This window comes from Paralichthys olivaceus, chromosome 23, assembly GCF_024713975.1.
Source record: "Paralichthys olivaceus isolate ysfri-2021 chromosome 23, ASM2471397v2, whole genome shotgun sequence".
Classification (NCBI taxonomy): domain Eukaryota; kingdom Metazoa; phylum Chordata; class Actinopteri; order Pleuronectiformes; family Paralichthyidae; genus Paralichthys; species Paralichthys olivaceus.
The window spans coordinates 13,161,890-13,177,978 of record NC_091115.1 but is presented as its reverse complement, the minus strand read 5'-3'; the positions used below and the strand labels follow the sequence as shown (position 1 = coordinate 13,177,978).

The following is a 16,089-nucleotide window of genomic DNA, read 5'->3' as shown; positions in this document are numbered from 1 at the left end:
GCTGAGAAGTGTGTTACATTACATTACGCAGTTAATGTCAAACGTTAGCGCCACATCACTCAACAGCTCCAGGTGAAGGTTTCAGATCACGACTGAAACGTAAAAGTGATTGCTACAAAAGTTGCAGTTGTAATTACATTGTAACTTTCTCGAGAAACAGGATCTCAGCACTAAATGGTACCTTGGCTGACGTACTGCTCTCACTGCTGCAGTAAATGTGTCTGTGGGTAGATTTTAGTGCCAATACTCTACGCACATTTTTTACACAGATTTTCAGAGTCTGTAAATCTTCATCCTGAGAGGTTTTGGCTGCTCAATCTGTTGTTGTGCTTTGGGTCTCTGACAGTCTTTCTTTATTTAATGTAACATAACTTTCTTTGAGAAGTAATGAGGTTGAGCACTTTTACAAAAAGTGTCAGAGACACCTCACCTCTGCTCTCTCCACCTCCCCCTCCCTCTATCCATTTCACACTACCACCCCCCGCATAGTGCATACGCTCCACTCACACCTTACTTCCATCGCTATTACCTCTTGCCTTTTTTTTTTTTGCTCACTTGAATTTGTCTTTTCCTCCATTGGCACCATCTGCTCATTGAATCTGGGTTTGTTGCCATAGTTACTGGGTCAAAGGTTACATCTGAGATGTAAACAACCTTGAGAATGCAAAAGGAAGTATTGTGAGCGTTACACATTTGATGTGATGAAATCTTGAAATGGGAAGTAGCTGCGTCTCATTTCACTGGGAAGATTCAGCTTGTCTTTATCATAGACTATATACTCTATATATATAGATGCAGGACAGCTTCCTAACACTGATGTCTAATCATCTTGATCGCCCTCTGGTGGCTGGTGCAGTACAGGTCACTAGTCCACCTCCTTCATGTTAGTAGGCGGGACATGAACTGAAGTAAAAGGTCTAAATACACTTTAAAATATTGTTTTTCAAAAAATAAGTTAAATCAAGCAGTAACCCAGAATTATGGGAAATTGCTAATCTAAAAGGATCATAAAGTTAAATTCTTGCTTTGTTGTGTTTCTAATGTTTTCTGAAAGTTATTTTTCTAGGGTTGTTTTCAGCTACTTCATATTAAGCTAAGAGATAGAGAGTCAGAGGGAGAGAATACTGAAATATGTAACACTGTATTTCACTCTCCCTTTTGATCTGACCTGAGAGCTGCAGGCTGTTCTTTTTTAAGCAGGAGCCTCGTAACTGTACGACTGATCTTTTTTATCTTAAATCATTTGTGTCCATCACAACGTTTGCCGCAAAACTGTGTTTTACCCAAGCCCAAATTCAGAAAGTACAACGACTGCTGTAATAAAGAATAATAATTATGTGCATTTATTTAGATGTCAAGTTTTTTTGGGGGCCAAGGCTTTTTGAAATGTTCCCGTGTAATTGCAGAGTGGTAGATCGATGCCGTCTGACAGCGTTTCCTTCACTGCCATTCATCACAGCTTGTCTTACGTAACCTCAACCGCAGGGAGGCAATCAGTCCGTGCAGCTATAAAAATCAATGCAACCAAGTGCAACTCGGGCTTTATGTTGACGTTGCTTATGCTGTGAATTGCACATTAGTAAATGATAAAACACTGACAATGGACTATGATAATGCATCATCAAAGATAAGGACACGCCGGTTTCAGTTCTGCTGGGTTGTTAGAAGTTCTCTGTTACAGAACACATTCATAAAGACATGACAGCTTTTTACTTGTTGATCATAATTGTCCTTTGACTGCAGAGGTGGTATCATCATCACTATATTATTATCACTATCATTATTTTACCGCCAAAGTATAATCAATGCAAGACACAGGAGTTTATTGGTAATTTATGGGTAGACAGAGGTGGATTAACTCTTCAGGTTTACACAAGTCTCCAAACACTGCATGTTGACTTTATACTGTTATTTGATGGATTGTACCATCGTAGAAAATGTAGTTTACAAAATTAAATTCAAAGCAAATTATAACTAAAGGCTGTGTGTCTGTACAAACTGCACGTCTCTCTGCTGGTTGTTCTGTTGCACCTGGTGACCTGCTGCTTGGGGCATGTATGCTAATGTTGTATGTGCCCGAACCCTTCAGGTGGCCCCACTGCTCCACTTTCTAGATCTCTCATTTCATTAAATTAATTATAGCATCAATCTATCCTCAAAGTCTGATTGTTGTAGTCAATGAAACAGACTCGACCAAAAATTCAAACCTTTATGTTTTTGGCTTAATGTACTTTAAATGTACTATATGTTATTTCAGCCGCTAGGGGTGTTTCAATCAAAACAATAACAGAAGACGTAGTTTGATGATGTTGTGAAGCGTGGGATCATGGGATTTGTCTTCACCACCACGCAGAAATCAAGTCTTATTCACGTGATGCAACAAACAGCAATGAATAATCGTAATACGATGCAAACTGGCTAGCAGTGTGTTTTTCTTTTGTCTAATGCCCCAGAAGTTATAATAGAGACGGACAAAGCCACAGGTAAAGTGGAAATTATGGAATTAAATGCGACCAAAAGTCACCAAGTCAACAAACTATATAACATGTCTTGTCAGACATTTTGATAAAGAATTGTTAAATGTTATATCTTTAATCAGTCAAATGTTATAGGCTCACTTTATATGATTACTTTGCATAACTTTGTTGAAAAGAAAAATCACTGAAGTGTTTCCATGGGTCTTGTGCTATCCTAAGTTTGTTTGGTAATTTGATTCATGTCTGGAGGATACAGAGTCTTATTCAGGTCTATTTTATCGTGCAAGCTTCTTATTTTCAAGGTAAATGACCAAATCAGATTTTACACTAACATGAAGTTATTGTTTAATTGTTGCCAAGCTGTGTTAATCAGGTTATGTTTAGACAGCTTAGGAGTTTAATACAATTATTATAATTCGAGTGTTTCCACAGTTTTACCATAATCTGATATAAGTGGTAAAGTCAACAAAAAACAAACATGAGGTCAAGTGCATGCATAGAAACAGTTGGGTTTTCCTCTGGCGACTAATCACCTCAACCCAGTGAACATCATACATCACATACACTCGAAATTCCGGCTTGCTGTCAGTCATGATGCATAACCGTTGCAGAGAGAGCAGCGATACAAGTGCCAGCCTCGACACGGATCAGCTGTTCGAGGAGAGATAGATGGAGATACAGTGAAACTGGAAGAGAGAGACATGAGGCAACATTAACACTTGAGGACACATGGAATTCAATTCAGCAATGACTCTACCACCAGAAACATACTTAAAGAAAGCATCTGAAGATAAATGTTAAATGGTATCAACAGTTTTTGTTAATTTTGTTATGTTGTTATCTAAAATGATTTGGCAAGTTTACTCTGTATACACACAGACTTCTCCAGTTTACAATTCCAAATAGGGTTTGTATGTGTTATACACTTTTTTACAAGATCAGTCATGCCCACTTTTTCAAAACAATGTTATTTAAACCAAAACAGATTTTACCCAAAAGAGACTCATGCTGCTGTAACTATAGAAAAGGCTCCCTAACATAACACTCAATGAACAAAAAAACGTAAAACAACTTGCAGCCCTAGAAAAAACATTTTAATACTACATTCATACCACAGTCGAACACTCAAACCTGTGGCCCTCAGGGACACCATGGTTTAGCACATGATCACCGACTGGCTCTGATTACATCAGACACAACTGGTTCACGTTCAATCTCAAAACAATTTGCACCATTTTCCTACAGATGAAAAACATGTTTGCAGGTGTTGCTTAATCAGCAGCAACGTGCATATGAACCCAAACACCATCCACACATGGCTCTCCTTGTGTATCCGTCGTAATAAGGATCGGACAGGAAACGCATGTGTAGGTTGTTAGCTGAGATGACAGCCAGAGGTGTCAACAGCTACATGGACACCTGTGAGTGTGAAAGTTTCAAGTGTGTTTTCTCTATGTTCACACACTTACACATTTCAATGCAAGTGTTTGTATCGATGATAACAAGGCTGGCAAACCAATTAAAGGAAGAAACTTCAGAATGATATTATCTAGTAGATATTGTCTACTAGTTTTACTTCGCAGCACATTTCCGTCCACAGATATTAGAATTTGGTTTGTGCTGCAGTTCTACATAATGTTGCTGAATTTAGTTTTTTAATTATAATGTATGATACAGATGTATCATCACAGACCGGTGAAGAGTTGCACAACTCATTGTCATAAGCAATTGTCAGCAGTATAGTGTTTATTCTATGTTTATTCATTCTGTTGAAGGCAATGTGTCGTGCATACATTTACACTCAGGATTTGCACACAAGTAAAATGATGAAGGATTAATATTTTATAGTAAAAAGGAAGTGATATCAAACCTGAGACATTGTACAAATTATAAGGTCACTGTGACCTCTGAGCTTCTTACTCTTGGATGTTTTGTTATTATTAATAATTCATATTTTACATTAGATAAATGAATGGAGGTCATTTGATGCCTTTGGCCTCAATTTACAGCTTCTTTGTGCATGTTGGGTGTGAGACATTGTGCATTGTATGTGCACTGTAGTGTAAATCATTTTTGTGTATATAATATATTTATATATATTATATACACATACATACATACATACATACAAACATACACACACATATGTGTTTTTCTTAATGTCTTTGTGTGTGTGCCCCCTTGGATCTGTGTGTTTGTGTATGTGTGGGTGCTCCTGTCTGATTGCCATGGTCTCCTTACGCAAACACTTACGTAACCATGCAGCCTGGTGGCTGATCTCCCTTTTGCTGGGTGTGCGTGCGTGCGTGCGTGTGTGCGTGTGTGTGCGTGTGTGTGTGTGCGTGTGTGTTTAGCCCTTTCTTGTCATTTCCAGACATGACTGCCTCTGAAACCAAACGAGCCACTGCCCTCTTTGAAGAGAGAGAGAGGATTAGCAATTAATTCTGATCTCTTTTTTCAGAAACTTCATTAAGGTTTAACTTCCACTGGCTTTAATCTGATCTGTCGCCGTGACGACTCCCCACAGATAGACCAGGCGACTGTTTGTGTGTATGAGTGTGTGTTTGTGTGTGAGCATATTTGCCTTTGTAGGTTTAATGGTGTGTTGTATTTTTATGTTTGGAGCCACTGGTGCACTGGTGTTCTTGTATAAAAAGGCAGTATTAATATAAACTATATATTTTTTTAAAACTACAAGGTAGTTTGATTACTTCTACACATGCTATTATTACTACCCTCCAGCAGGGGGAGCTATGGGCCTGTACAGTAAGTGATGAGCCAGGTCTCATCTGTACAAACTGTATTTACTTTACACCTGAACAAGTTAATTCATGTGGTCTGCAGTCATGAAACCTAAAATCAGCAATTGAAAGAATCTGCCAGAGGGGGAGAAATTGCAGATTAACTTAATGTTTTCTTTGGTCAAATGTGAGTTTTCCTATTCTTTTTTCCTGAAGTGACTGATTTCATCGCCCCTGCTTCATCCAACCCCTTTACCTCCTTTTCAACAACAACTTTAACATTAAAAAAGTATGTGTTCAAACAAGAACTTATGTTTTATGCCACTATGGGTGATAATTCCCTTCAGACAAAAGCTGCAAAATTGATTTAAAATTTTGAGAATCTGTCTGAGAAGTTTTCTCAAAAATGGGTTGCTTTAATGGAATTTCATTTCTAAAGCCAAGGAACATGTTTGAGAATAAGAACACAAAGGAAATGGATTTACCCACTGAAAGATTTGGACTTGAGTCTTAAAAATGCTAAATCATAATCTCATCTTTGAAGCTGAAGACAGAGACACAAATACACACACTCGCCAGCCTTTCCTGTCTCTTCTTGCTCTTACTTCTTTACCATCGCTCCTCCCTGAACCTACAATCTGCTGCTGCTGCTCTGGAAAATAACATGCAGCCAAAATAATTATTTTTTTAAAAAATAGAGATTTCATACTGATCGAAGGTTAATTTTCAACTTTTTGGCAAGTGTATACCCATTTAGAGAGAAATCCGAGAAGCTTAAAAACCCATTTGATAATTGGTGTGAAGGATGCGAGGAAAGAAAACATTTTGTAGAAGAATCTGTTCTTCAACTTTAATCACATTTTCAAAAATAACATGGAGATTTTACAAGGTATAGTAAACACCGCAGGGAATATTCGTGTGTGTCTGTGTGTGTGGGTGTGTGTGGTAGCACATGGCTCACAGCTTCCACTTTTGGCTGGAAACATCTACAGCTCATAAACGACCAGAAATCTCAGCCCAGGACCCCCCCCCCCCTCCCATGGCTTGTCGCCAGTTACTGCCATGTGTGTCTGTGTGTGTGAGTGTGCAATGCTAGTGTTGTTTACACACTTCTTCTTATTCTGCAGGGTTTCAGGTGGCGAGCTGTTCGACCGCATCGTGGAAAAAGGTTTCTACACGGAGAAGGATGCGAGCACGCTGATCCGACAAGTCCTGGACGCAGTTCACTACCTGCACAAGATGGGCATCGTGCACCGAGATCTAAAGGTACTGCAACACAAACGCACATACTCTCTCTTCCCTGACCACACATACACACTTTCCTTCTCTCCGCTCCCACATTATAAATACACGCTAGCTCATTCTCACTTGGCAGTCAGTGATTTACTGCAGCAATAAAGGCGGTGGCCTTGACACAAGCAGTGCATCATGGGTCAGCGTGGCGCGTGCCGGCTGTTGGAAGAGAGTTGATTGGTTAGAGCAGTTTTCATAAAGCATCTAAGTGTAAAATGAGGAAGAAAAGAGGTGGCTTGATGCTTTCTTATTAAAAATGTTACTCATATTATAACTGCTCAGATTTTTTTCTTACACAAGATTAATAACGAATTAGATTTAAAACCAATTAAAATCACAGCTATGGAATGAAAACCCCTTTTTGTCTTTCTCTCTCTCTCCAGCCAGAGAACTTGTTGTATTTTAATCCTCAAGATGAGTCAAAGATCATGATTAGCGACTTTGGTCTTTCCAAGATGGAGGGCAGTGGTGACGTCATGTCCACTGCCTGCGGTACTCCAGGATATGTGGGTAAGTTAGTCAGTCTTCCCTCAGCTCTGACAATCTGCTTCCTCTTCCCCCAAAAATCTCAGTGTGGTGTCCTTGAAACCTGTCTCAGTCATTGCTTCTACTTGTGGTTTTCCATTCATGGCAGATGTGCCAGGATTAATGGCAGCAGACGAAACACTCAAACTTAAGTCCTTTTTGAAACACTGGGTTTACGATTTCAGATCCAGGAAGATAATAGTATAGTTTCTGTTTATTCAGTCAGCTGAAATGACGCAAATGACCAAAGTTTAGTAATTTGGCTCCATGAGGTGGTTGAACGTGATGACTGCAGCATCCTTTTGTAAAATATGCAGCAGACTCGTTTTAAAACAAAAAGCTGAGGGCTACAAACATGATATTGTGCTAAAAGCAGCTACAGCTGCACATCACACAAAAAAACATCCTCATCAGTTATTGATGCATTTAGAAGACATGGGAATAAAGCATGGCTCTTTGGTTGCAGTGCAGCTTTTACAAGTTTACAAGGTTTTTTTCATTTTTGCGTCCATCTCGGGTTTGAAACGTCATCAGGCGACCGCTTGCTGACTGTGAATTTTCCTGCTGTATTCTCTCATAGGCTCACTCATGACCGAACAACCCTTGTTCAGCTGCCTAGCTCCCCATTGATTGCAATTGGCTTTCTACATCATCTTCAGTTTGATCTGTATCATTGTGTGTGAACGCATATGTGTGTAACCCCCCCCCCCCCCCCCCCCCACACACACACACACACACACACACACACACACACACACACACACACACACACACACACACACACACACACAGACCCCTGTTGTATGTGATCTACATGCGAATGGTCATACAACCATTTGTATTTTGCGTGGGTTGTAAGGATGCGTGTCTTTGTATCTGATTGTGCAGTTGCTTGTGTGTTTGAACTTTTTCGATCCTTGCGCCTCCATGTGTGTGTGTGTGTGTGCGTGCGTGTGTGTGTGCTGTTACAAGAGACAGATGTTCAGTGTTGAAGGCACACACACACTTCCATGGTGCAACACAAACGGACTAGTTGCAGCGCACAAACTCTCACATAAACAAATCTGTTGTGCAAACACAAACATGAAATAACTGTTTTAATTCGAACTTTTGAAATTTAGTTTTGTTGCACCAACTGTTCTACACCTAGCTGGGCTAAATTGTGTGGAACAGTTTGAATTGTCACACGTGATGACATTATCAGCTGCTCACAAACTGCCTGCTGTTCTTTATTTTGGTGTAATAGGACTTTCAGAATTCTGCAGGTGCTAATGACTCAGATGTAGACCTGCAGACACACACTTACAAACACACACACACTCAGAAATCCCATCACCCAGTACTTGACTTTAAATGGTCATATCCTTGCATTAATCACTCTGACGCTCCCCTCTCTCCTCCTTCACTTAACGTCTCTCATCCATTCATTCCCATCATTTCAGCCCATACTCTCGACCCCCACTCTTCCTTAGAGGAGACCAGGGAGGGTCGAGAGGTTTACTGCCCAAGGGCATTTCCACTCCAGACAATATGTGTCTAAATATAACTGAGGTATAAATAACCATGGAATGCACCAAATTAAAACCAGATCTGAGTGTGAGTACGTGCACATGCAATGACAAGCTTTGTTTCACCACACTTAAGAGAAACTCAGTCCCTTAGGCCAGCGTTGTAACTGATGCCAGATCACCACACTTAAACATCCAAGAACATTAATTCCTGGGTAATGGTGGTGAAGTCATGCTGTTTTACTTGTTACTAAAAAATCCAATCAATTTAGTCATCAAAAATGTGAACAGTTGTGCCATTTGTCATCATCCTGGCAACACACATTCCTCTCCCTCATTAACACACTGATTGGTTTTATGGATTGGATTGTTAATTTAAAAATGTCTCTGTATCATGTAATGGAACACGACCAGCCAAAATCTGTGCTGAATCATATTTTATAAAAGTTTTGATACTTCTTTGTAACTCCTTTTTAGATTCTCTAGTGGTTATTTAAGCAGCTGCAGGCGCACAATCTACACTTCATATTGAGGAGTCAGTTTGCTGCAAAGGCCAAAAAGTACATTTAGATGTAAAAAACTATTGAGTCATATACCAGTGATATGATTTTGTGTGACCGTCAAGTAAAAACAGCCTCATGGATCCTTGTCTGAAACTAACCAGCAAACTTAATCTAAATCTGACTGTTTCACAACCATAACCAGTCTGCATTTAGAAGTAAGAAGACTGAACTGATCCCAAAGATACTGAACCCTAAATTTCCCCCTGAAAGGTGTGTGAATGTGTGTTATCATTGGTGGATCTAGGATTTTTCTAATTCAGGGGCCATAAAGGGGCTGCAAGTTACACTGATGGGCCAATCACATGTCCAACATCCATACACAGTTCCTGCTTCATTAAGGTGGGCATTTAAGTCATTCCTTGTTTAATGTTAGCTCGATAGCATTGAGCAAAAACAAAGGGAAAAAAAATAATAATACAGAATCGCTGTAAGAATGTATGTGTAAATGGGTGAATGTGACATGTACTGAAAAGTGATTTGAGTAGTCCATTTGACTGGAAAAGTGCTATTGACCATTTAACTGCATGTTTATTACTGTTACCATGATGATAGAGCTCCAGTATGCTTGCTGGTGGTATGTTCCTATGGCTGAAGTAATTGTAACCATGACAATAGGTTTGAGGACAAATTTCCAGACAAGCCATCAGAAAGCTTATAATAACAAGACTCATCATGTGGTCACAATAAAATCAACAGCATCATTAGTTTGTTGGGAAGTAACAAAAGAAGAGCTGGTTAGTCATCGTTTGCTGGAACAAAGATTCAAACATCATTAACTGAAAGTCCAAACTGGAGGAGGTCCCACCCAGAGTTTGACAGGGTATTTGTGATACGATTAGGACTCAACAGCAGAAAATGAAAAGAAAAATCAGGTCATTGTCATGTAATGATATAAAAATATTAAAGGTACAGTGTGTAGAATTGTGTGATATCTAGTGTTGAAGTTACATGTTGCAGCTGAACACCCCTCAACTCACCCTCTGCTTCCAAACATGGAAAAGAACCTGTGGTAGCTTCAGTTGTCATAAAAACTCAAAAGGTGTTTAGTTTGTCCAGCCTGTAGAGAGGGTCCCCTCGATGTAAATGTAAAGTATTTAAATATTAAGGGCCTTTTCTGGGGTAAAGAAAACTACAATTCACACAATTTAGACAAAATGAACTAGTGAAAACATCATGAGGATTATTCTACATTAAATTTCTGCCAATAGTTCCCTTTCACCTAAATCTTACACACTGGACCTTTAAGTAAACTCTAAACCAAATGATAGTCTTGACCCAACTTTTTGAAGCGTGGAGCCCGAGTCACAATGACCTCAGCGTGTAAAAATCTCCTAATTCTGAATCCAACAAAACAAGAACACACACACTCACTTTTACAATGAGTCAGGGCAGACGTATAAACAAACTCTCTGATTCAGCACACGTGTGCAGAGTTTATATTTTGTCCCAGATATGAGTAGTATTTCTTCATATCGTGTGTGTGTGCTTCTGCCAAATCCAATTGGAGGCAGCCATATGTGTGTACGTGTGACGTGAGGTTATGGTGAGCTCATCATCAGGGGCAATTTTCTCTGTCCACGGCCTCGGTAAAGAGCTGCAGAGGAAGGTCAGACCAGTCCAGTCAATGTGACAAGACTGCGGGCAAAGAACAACCACAGAGATGTCCTTGGTTTATGTTTGCACAGGTTTCTCTGATGTCAGGTACAAGTATTTGAAGCCGTGAGAACCTGCACCTCCTGCAGAACATGTCCCACCATTAAACAAACTGACATGTGATTTTAATTTGCACAGACATAGAGAGCCCGTGTGTTTTTTTTGTATTCAGGCTCATTAAACAGCTACATTTTCACATAACAGTTGCACTCCGCTTTTACTAGGCTTCAAGCTGACAAGAAAGTAAGCTGCTATTTAAAAGCATAGTTAAACAAGCACCAGGTTTACTGCAAAATGGAGTTATATTGCAAGACGTGTCCACAAAATAACTAACCAGGTCTTCCACTGATTCTCCCTCAGCTCCAGAGGTTCTCGCTCAGAAGCCGTACAGTAAGGCAGTGGACTGCTGGTCCATCGGAGTGATCGCCTACATCCTGTGAGTACCAACTCGTCTTTTAGACAAGAAGTGGTTTCATCCAAGCACTCTGACCGCCATCTCTTCAATGTCAGTTCGACACAGATTCAATTCAATTCAGTTTTATTTGTATAGCACCAAATTACAACAGACATTATCTCAAGGCCCTTTACATAGTAAGGTCGAGACCTGAGCCCAACAGTTCCCACAATGAGTAAACGCTAAATGACTGTGGAGAAAACTTCTAGAGCCAGACTTGATGACCGTTAGGGGTGAAAGAAGAAAAATGGGGAAGAGAGGAGAGGTGGGTGGAATAGAGGGGAGAGAAGAGAGAGAGAGAGAGAAGAAGACCAGAAACAGTTGTGTAACTGTCACATTTAAGCTCTCTCACAATGGTTGTTATAATGAAAATAATAACAGTGATACTTAAAGATGTCACAGTGTTATAGCAGCACCGTCGTAGTAGTAATGATAACAATAATGCTGATAATAAGAGTATTAGTTGAATGTGCACCAGAAGGAACCACATTAACAAAATCTCAGTTGCTCGAGTTTGGAAATCTGAATTTTGGATAGATATTTAATCACAGTATATTATTAACAGGAAAGTGCAGAGTCCGGTTATCATCCTCTGTGATTTTCAGTCAACACCTTTGACATTGCATATTTTGGAATACTACAATATCTATTTGCTGTCTGTGATGTTCCCAGCATAGATTCAGTGCGTATGTGGAATGTGTACGATGTGCATGTTTGTTCTGTTGCCCCCGTGTGCGTGGCTGTGTGTGTGTGTAGAGCATGACCTCTAAGTGTGAACAATGCTGCTGCCACTTGAAACCACTGCTTTAATTATTTTAAGGTTTGCATGTGCGTGCGTGTGTGTGTGTCTGCATCTGTGAGTCCATTTGTATGTGTGTGTGGGTTCCACCTGACATACACATTACTATTTCAAGTGTGAGGTCAGGCCAGGGGCCACAGCAGCAGGTTAATGGGCTTCAGAGCATGGGATGTGGCAGGGAGGAAGTCACACTCGACCTTAACAAATGTTTCAGTGTGCAACTTGTCTGTGATTTGTCTCTATAGTTAAAAAACAAATGTCTCTCGCTTTATCTCTCCCTCACTATGTCAGCCATATAGAGTATTTTTGTGTGTTTGTGTGACACTTTTGCGTAGAATGAGGTTTGGGTGCAGGAGACAGGTCGGTGGAGACAGTGACTTTCAGTGTGTGTGTGTGTGTGTGTGTGTGTGTGTGTGTGTGAGTGTATGTGTGTGTGCAGAAAGTGACCCCTGCTGGCAATTAGCACAATTAGTGTTGGGATTCAGACCTTGTTAGCTTTTAGCTGTTGCTCAGGTGGAAAGATCAAATCAGGTAATCAGCCATGATAACCAGCTCGGGGCCCTGTGTGTGTGTGTGTGTGTGTGTGTGTGTGTGTGTGTCTGTGTGTGTGCGTGGGAAGCATCTCTTCCCTCCTGGTGCATGTATCTGTCAGTGTGTGTGTGTCGGCGTGTGTGTTCAATGAAGTGGAGGGTGAGCTGGGTGACAGGTGAGTCTTTAACCAAATGAGAAACCAGAAAAACAAATGGAAAGCCTTCCTAGCCTCACGGCAGGCAGAATCTTTCTTCCTTTCTGTTCTCCTGGTGTATTTGTGTGTGTGCATGTGTGTGTGTGTGTGTGTGTGTGTATGTGTGTGTATGTGTGTGTGTGTGTGTATTGATGGAGAACGGCATTTTAATGAGTATTTATGAAAATCTCTCGGTGCATCCAGAGCTTGTGTAACGAGGTGTAGATGATGTTTGTGGCTGAGCGGCAGCTCTGCTGTTGGTTCAGGTGGCTCATTATAGAGTCTCAGACCAGTTCACCAGCACTGGGAACCAATAATCTCAGGTTAGCTTGATTAAAGCCTAACGCAGAGAGTAAATGTGCTGTCCACAGTATTTACCACAGCTGGGATTAACATTACATTGTCCACTGCCACAGATGCAGCTACGACAGGAGCCTAGCAACAGGGTGGGCAAAGCAGGCAGGAGCGGTTGATCATGTTTGCATTCATACATACACCTGTATGTGTAGTACAGTAATAGTAATTGTATGATAATAAGTATAGGACCGCACAAACTGACACTCATCAAAATTGTTTATTCAATTGTTCAATGACTATTAATTTCAGCCCTTAGTGAAAGTGACTATATTCATGATATATTTCCTTTTAATAGATAAATCAATTAGTAAATGAATATCTTGATTTGTACCTGATGAAATGTGTAAATGAGTTTGTAAATGCATTAAAGACTGATTTGTCAAATTAAAGAATGAAAAACTGATAACTGGACGTAAGAATCTTTACCTGAGTAATCTCCTCGCCCGCAGGCTGTGTGGTTATCCCCCGTTCTACGATGAAAACGACTCCAAGCTCTTTGAACAGATCCTGAAAGCCGACTACGAGTTTGACGCCCCGTACTGGGACGACATATCAGACTCAGGTGAGCCTTCCAGTTTCCCTTCCTTCTTCCCTCGGCAGTCCTTCCTCCCCCCTTTTCTGTCCAGCATGTGGCACATATGGACCGCACACCACTTCTCCATCATGGCCTCTGACATCATTATCCTGGAATGAACGTACGTGTTAACGTGTGTACATATGTGTGTGTGTGTGTGTGTTTGTTTATGACTGTGTGGGTTCACTCACCAACACTATGTGCATAGTCTGGCAGTAAAAACACCTTTGCATGCCTGGAAATCCAAATTTGAAAAGATATCTTATAAAGAAGTAACATTCTATATAGATGTCAGTCTGTCAGTCGTTCCACCACTTCGTTCCAGACTAAAATATTTCAACAACTGTCATATGGAGTGCCACGAAATCAAGTCCAGACATTTGTGGATGCAAGATGATAAATCCAGATGACTTCGCTCAGACTTTTCCCTTAGCGCCATCAACACAGTGATACTTTTGATTTTGAGTCCCAACAGCTTTTTGACGGATTGCTGTGTAATTTGGTGCAGAAACCCGTGATCCTTTCCTCTTTTCAACAAGCACCATCGCCAGGTCATCCTTTTAATGTGTCATATAAATTGGTTCATAGAAAACCTGCACCAGTCTTTCCCCTCTGCTTAATTAGCAAATGTTTGCCTGATCTTTTTTGAACAATCTTAAATTCAAAATGTGGCTCAGGAGGTAATGAGGGTCATCCAGTAAGTAGAAGGTTGTGGTTTGATCCTCGGCTCCTCCAGTCTGTATTCTGAATTGTCCTCGGGCAAGAAGCTGAACCCCAAACAACCGCTGATGGCTGTGTCGACAGTGTACGAATGGCGTGTGATAAGCACTAAAAAATACAGGACATTTACCGTTTATACTGGAACCAGGATGTCTATTTAAATAAATGGTGCTCCATTTGCTCATGCACTTAACAATAACTGAAATGTCTGTAATAACTAATCGTATTAGTGTCACAAATTGCGTTTTGAAGTTGTTTAGTTCAGAAATCGTGCGGAAAAATGTATTTCATGTTGGTGTGTGTACAGTTCTTTGACTTTTCTTTTTCTCTTAGCCAAGGATTTCATCAGCAGTCTGATGGAAAAGGATCCAACCAAGCGTTTCACCTGTGAACAGGCACTCAGACACCCTTGGTGAGAAACACACGCACATGCAGTGTCAAACAGATTAAAAAAAAAGGCCTTAAATCAATACAGGTATTGATGTACTGTCAGAGGTGTTAACAGAGAATTTCTGCGTGTGTGTGAATATAATTAGGATCGCTGGGGATACGGCTCTCTGCAAGAACATCCATGAGTCAGTGAGCCGACAGATCAGGAAGAACTTCGCCAAGAGTAAATGGAGGGTAAATTGAGTTTACTCCACTTTGTTGTCTGTGGTCTTGGCTGACTTGTTGCAGACTGTTGTATAACTCCGGTACACCTGGCTCACCATATGTTCAGGAGTAAACCACATTCCTCCTGAAGCTCTTGGAAGAAAAGAGTCACCTGCTGACATGAAAGAGATTACACTTTCCTGAAGAGCTGCTCCTCACACTGTCCGTCAGTTTCAGCACATCCTTGTTCCAGTTTTTCATCCATCTTGACTCAGATGTTATTGATGGAAGATTAATGTATCGTGGTTTCTTCATTGAAAGCAGATTGTAGTAACTCTGAAAGTCTCTATGACATGAAAAATCACAGAAAATAATCCCCTCTCCCACTCGTGATTCAGTGCATTGATGTGTGTCACATATGTCACATTGTAATAAAAATGGCTTTTATGATGACCAAGAATTCAAGGTTTGTTTATTCATCTTTCCATTTCCATCCTCTCCCCAGCAAGCGTTCAATGCCACCGCAGTGGTTCGGCACATGAGGCGGCTGCAGCTTGGCAGCAGCATGGGCAGCAGCATGGACGCCTCCAACCAGCCGACCAGGCAGAGCCAGGCGCAGAAGCCGGCCCAGAGCTCGAGCCAGGCGGTTCAGAACCAGTCAGCTCAGAGCCAAAACACAGCGCAGAGCACCAACATAGCCGCCAGCAAAACCTCTTCCACTGACAACAACATAGCAGCGCCACGCAAGGAATGTGAGTATGAGTCTGGGGTGTCAGAACATACGTACTTGACGAAAAGTGAAAGACTGGATTATTCACTGAAACCTTCAATGGTCCAATTCTAGTTTAGAAACCGAAACAAAAGAAATGCTCTGTATAAGAAGATCTAGGAGAGTAGTGGCATTTCCAAACCAAAGCACAAGAGCAAAAATGTAGATATTGGATTAAACAGTGTGTTTATCTGGTTTGACGTGAGCAGCAAACGTTAGTATGACCCATTCATTGAATATAACGATGGACAAAGCGTCTCCAGTTCCTCACACTATCCAGAAATGAAGCCAAAATATCCTGGAAGCGAACGCTGCCATCTTGCGCCGATGGCGTCATT

The 16,089-nt window shown here is 40.8% G+C and overlaps 1 protein-coding gene across 2 annotated transcripts in view; it reads left to right on the top strand.

Moving 5' to 3' along the window:
- The window catches only part of camk1da (calcium/calmodulin-dependent protein kinase 1Da), a 58,798-nt gene that overhangs the window by 28,149 nt on the left and 14,560 nt on the right, over positions 1–16,089 (top strand). For both annotated transcript variants that reach the window (XR_011240076.1, XM_020092047.2), the window contains exons 4-10: positions 6,346–6,484; positions 6,895–7,021; positions 11,121–11,196; positions 13,544–13,656; positions 14,722–14,800; positions 14,925–15,012; positions 15,488–15,734. Coding sequence is in view for 1 of the 2 variants with exons in the window: in XM_020092047.2 (XP_019947606.1) it covers positions 6,346–6,484; positions 6,895–7,021; positions 11,121–11,196; positions 13,544–13,656; positions 14,722–14,800; positions 14,925–15,012; positions 15,488–15,734 (869 nt within the window). In the remaining variant the exon portion in view is untranslated. The remainder of the gene's footprint in view (positions 1–6,345; positions 6,485–6,894; positions 7,022–11,120; positions 11,197–13,543; positions 13,657–14,721; positions 14,801–14,924; positions 15,013–15,487; positions 15,735–16,089) is intronic.